Source organism: Quercus lobata, chromosome 10 (genome assembly GCF_001633185.2).
Source record: "Quercus lobata isolate SW786 chromosome 10, ValleyOak3.0 Primary Assembly, whole genome shotgun sequence".
In the NCBI taxonomy this organism is placed as follows: Eukaryota; Viridiplantae; Streptophyta; class Magnoliopsida; order Fagales; family Fagaceae; genus Quercus; species Quercus lobata.
Window position 1 is genome coordinate 859,594 of NC_044913.1, and position 4,949 is coordinate 864,542.

At 37.6% G+C, this 4,949-nt stretch overlaps 1 protein-coding gene across 1 annotated transcript; it reads right to left on the bottom strand.

Moving 5' to 3' along the window:
- Window positions 1–334: 334 nt before the first annotated feature.
- On the bottom strand, window positions 335–4,949 carry LOC115964120 (transcription factor ICE1-like). Its single transcript, XM_031083447.1, has 4 exons — window positions 3,568–4,949; window positions 1,708–1,932; window positions 1,164–1,334; window positions 335–665 (listed from the first exon to the last, which is right to left on the bottom strand). The coding sequence occupies exons 1-4, from the start codon at window positions 4,651–4,653 to the stop codon at window positions 582–584; spliced, it is 1,566 nt and encodes a 521-aa protein (XP_030939307.1). The 5' UTR covers window positions 4,654–4,949; the 3' UTR covers window positions 335–581.

The window sequence follows — 4,949 nt, forward strand, 5'->3', positions numbered from 1 at the left end:
ACACCTATACCTGAAAAACAGGAACTTGTACACTAGGCAATAACTATCTTTATGCATCTGGTATATATTTCATCCCTTTCACAGAATGTCGACCCTATATCATCTCTCTTATAACATGTGAACCTTAAAACTATGAGACCTACATGTGAGAGATAGTGCATATATTGAATGCACAAGATACATTTCAGTGCACTAGATACGACCTTTTTGTTTAGTATTGTAATTGTTTCAAGGTCAATACATCGACAATATATGCAGTTAAGGCCAATTCCGAAATTATTTTAAAGCCAATGCATTGACAATGCAGAGGCCGATTCCAAAATATCAGTCTGCGTTGAGTAAAGACAGATCAAAATTCAAAACGGGACAAATTATTTCAAAGCTGAGAAAGGCTGTCTACAGATATTCAGTCAACGCAGGGGGAGTTGTTGGTCAACTTCCTGCTGATACATGCTAATGAGCTAATCTACTAATTGCTTAAACTAGATTGGTAGGACAATTGAACTTTGGGGAAAAGGAAAAAAAAAAAAACATTTGAGAGATTAATTTTTGAGAAACAACTGCAATCTGTAACTTTCGACCTACATCATGTTATGGAAGCCAGCTGTGTCCAAGAGTACTGCTTTGATTTGGTCGGGATGGACATCTTGGCCTTCCTTGCATTGCTGAAGAAAAAAGAAGTTAGCAATTATCACCTAAGTTATAAATGAAAAATATTGTGAGTCACTCTGACTAAAGAATCTAGTAAAAACCGGGAAATTGCCCCCACCCCCAAAGTACTATAGTAAAAAAGAATACATGTAACCGATCTTGATTAATCTATACAGTTTGACTCAAAGTATTGGGACAAAGAAGTACAAATGTTTTGGAACTAAGGTTTGGTTTTTCTAAGGATAGCCATAATTTGAAGTCACTAGCATGTTCCTTGAGAAGCTAAAATTATAATGGCATCTCAGCTTGTACACATATAATCAAGGTGAGCCTCATGAAAACATGCAAGAGTCAGACAACGTGAAAGATCCAATTGGTATTGGATTGGAATCATTGGATAGTATTAAAATTTAATTTACTTGGAAGAAGATTAAAAACAAGACCGGGAAGGCGGGGCTGCTTTATAACATTCCAAGGCCAGCTAGAGAATGGATAACACAAAGCAATTTTACCTCAGCTCGAAAAATATCCATTGCAAACCCATTGAAACAACTAATGACAGCTTGTTGTATGTCTAACCCAAGGTTATCCAGAGCCCTCATAGTGGAGAGCAAGAGACCAGGTCTGCGGCCACAAAACATGTGGATATTTACAGCTCTTCCTTCTCGTAACCTAACTTCAACCTGTATATAAAAACAACTAGAACTGTATTACTCAAAGTTCATTTAGATAACCACATTTGCAGTATCAGGGTGTCAATAGATAAAAGGTCTCAATGAAATCATCCTATCTGCAATACTACTGAAAGAGAAAAAAAAATCCCCCTAGAGCCGAAGAAAAGGATGTGAATTGAATATTTCCCAATCGAAAAGGAACAACAGAAAGGCCAATGAGTTCTAGCCCAGCTGGTACCTCCTCCCCTTTTAAGTGCTAGGTGGAGGTTGAGGTCATGAAATTAAGACCCATGGCTGTGTGTGTAACTTACTGATTCAAAAAAGGAAAAGAACTGCAATAACAGAAAGTAATTAATTTTTCATCACAAAGAGAGGCTTGTACCCTTGCAGCTTGGCCATTCGGGCTTGGCAATGAGCTGGGGCAAAGCTCTTCCTTGATATGGCTAGGTAGGGTAGCTGGAGTCGGTGTCAAAGGGTGGAAGCTTGTTGTAGGTGTCAATGAAGTGCCAGGAGGGGTTGACTCCAATTCGATATGGAGATCATTGATCCTTTGCAGAAGTTCCTTCAAGTACTCAATTGCATCTCCAAGGATTGAAGCCCTATCCATCTGTCAACACAAGGACAATAATATTATCATATTATCTTCATGAAGCACAAAAAACATACAAAGCTCCAAACACATTTCTTAAGTAGTTAACACTGAATATCTGTCTTTCACTAAAGTTGGCTCGATTTTGGTTATGTACCACAAAGTTATACTTATAAATCTTTCATTCACATGAATCTTAAGGAATGATACTTAACTTACTAATCTCATACAAATGTTATCTTTGTTCTAACCACAATATTTTCTATGGCTGAGATCTCAACTACGCTGGAGGCTTGGTTCAATCAAAATAGTTTGGAGGAACTTAGACCACTTAAAATTTGATCACTGTGCTTAACATTTTAGAACAATAAATTAATTAAAACCAGAAAAGTCCAGTAGTCCAGTTGATAAAGATACTGGAAAACTTAAAAATTCATCAAGGTATATCAACTTTTTTATTCCTTTTAGCATACAATTGCTAATTATTTCATGAGCCAACCAGTAGAATTGACATAAAGATTTGAAAGAAATACTGAAATTATGCTCAGTGCATAGTAGTTTAATAATTTCTTATATTTACAGAATGGGTGACCCCATCTGTGATCTCATGGTGATTTTTTAAATGCAGAAGCCTTAGATTTATTTTTATTATTATTAATAATTTTTAAAGAGGGTAGAGGTCGGGTTTTGGTGCGATGGTAAGCGTTTTTCACTGGAAGCGACAGGTCATGGATTTAAGTATGAAAATTAGTCTTTTGGGAAAAACAATTAATAATAAATAAAGAATTAAGGTTGTCTATTAAGACCACGCAAAAGTGGGAACTTTGTTTACTAAATATGACCTTCTATTAATTTTTAAAGAGTGTTTATTTAGCTAAAATCTTCTGATTTATACAAAAATTCAATCCTGTGGGATTTTCATCTGGTTCAAATCCCATAAGATTCATTTTGAAATGGCAGACTAGAAGAAACCGTAGGACAGGATGGTCACAAGATATGCCTTTTGAGTGAAATTTAACAAAATTCTCACTACAATTTACAAACCCCAAATCTAAATTCACCTCACTCAAGAACTCCAGAATGTAAATTCCACGAGAATAACTAGATCAGTGGAGATAAAATGGAAACATATCAAAGGGAGTACAAACTAGATGGAAGATAGGGGAAAAATTAACCTCATATTGGCATAAGTAGGGAATGATCACCAAAGGGAAGACGTTAGACAAGAGAGCTCTATTTAGAATTTGGTGTTCCATAAATATAATTTTGCTTAACAATACAATATTTTAAATATTTTATCTCTCTTTTATGTGTGTCACTCAACAGAATAACTTCAACTTGTTATCCTGCAGTGGGTCCAAAAATAATCTCCATACAATTTTAAAACAATACTAACACCAGAGTCCATGTGAGAGAAATTAATGCTAACTTTACATTCAATTCCAAGAACCATGTCAAAAATGCTACTTATTCACACTCTCTCTCACACACACAAAAAAGAAAAAGAAGCTAACTTTACATTCAAATAAAATTAATTGCTGGATGAATATGAGAACCTAAAACAGAACAACAATAATTCACACTAAAATTCACGAGAAAACACTGCTTAAAAAACAAAAAGATTAAAAAAAAGAGAGACAGAAAAATTCTTACTTTGCTAATTTTTGGAACCACGGATCTCAGCATGTATAGCCTATCATTGAGCTTCTTCCGGCGGCGTCTCTCAGCCATCAAATTCTTAGCAGGGAGACCCTTCTTCTTCCCCTTTTGTTCTCCAACTGTTACAGTACTATTGCCATTGGAGCTATTTCCACCATTCTTAACATTCATCTCTGCCTTTTCATTCTCTAAAAACTCATCAGAATCATAATTCAAACCCGACCCATCAAAGCTCACATCTTCAATGTCATCCCCAATACTCAATTTCCTCTTTCTCTCATACTCTTCCCCCATTTCTCTCTTGCCCTTATCTACTTCAGCCGCCTTTGATATTTCCAAATTGGCTCCACTCTCCTCCAAATTCTTCCTCAAAGCCGCTCTCTTTTGAAAAAGAGTAGGCTGAGCTCCCACTGAAGGGAAAGATTCGAGGGGTCTTAGAAGCTTAGCCCTGTTCAAAAACAGAGCATTCCCAGAATTCTCTTGAAAGCCTTTGAACCCATCGAAACCGGAACTGGAGCCAGTTTCAGGCAAATTGAGAAGACGGGTCGTTTGGAATTGAGGGTCTAAACACAAATTGGGACTGTTTATCTGAGAATTCGAGCCTAAATCGGTGAAATTGCTCAAACCCCCTACTCCCCTGTTTGCCAAAGTATTAGTTGCTTGGGGTTCAAGAAACCCAACCTCGCACCCCAAATCGAACCCAGGGTTACTAGGGAGTGTGTTAATGAGTGAAGACAAAGTGGGTTTTGGATGTAAAAAGTAGTGCACCTGAGATGGGTCGAAATTGGTGAAAACAGAGGAAGATGGTGAACAGGAAGAGGACGAGTCCACTGGGTTCAGCAATAGGTTTTCTGGGTCAGGCAAGCTTGAAGAGAAAGTTAAGCCTCCCATATCAGTGTGGCTTTGGAGAGAATTATTAGCCAAATTAATATTATACCACTCGTCTTCCATTTCCAGCATGGATTTGAAGCTTGAAAGCGAACCCATCTCTTCCTTGTTGCTGTTGGTTTTGGCCCAAGAAGCAGAGTCTGGGTCCTCTGTATCATCCATCCAAACGTTACCGTTTGCTCTGGATAGCATCTTGGTTTGGACTCTGAGTCACTGAGAACAGTGTTTCTCTCTGTTTTTCTTATTTTGGGGGGGTTGGGTTTTAAAATGAGGTTGTTGTGGTGTGGGGACACAGGAGTTAAAGGGAAGAAGAGAAATGGTTTATGCTGCAGAGAGGAAGAGTAGAAGAGCTACGGTTGCGCAGAGTACGAAAGTGGTTCGGCTTTTTGTACATTGGTTTTCAAAAAGGGGAGGGTGTGAGGTTTGAGACACGTTAGCCTTTGAACGTTACACTAAGCAATCACTGCTTTTCCATACATGGTTGGATG

Excerpts from the sequence above, each read along its gene's own strand:
- LOC115964120 (XM_031083447.1), bottom strand. The coding sequence starts at position 4,653 with ATGCTATCCAGAGCAAACGGTAACGTTTGGATGGATGATACAGAGGAC. Across the intron at positions 1,335-1,707 it reads CGAATGGCCAAGCTGCAAGG|GTTGAAGTTAGGTTACGAGA; the intron begins GTACAAGCCTCT and ends TTTTATATACAG. Across the intron at positions 666-1,163 it reads TGGATATTTTTCGAGCTGAG|CAATGCAAGGAAGGCCAAGA; the intron begins GTAAAATTGCTT and ends TTTTTTCTTCAG.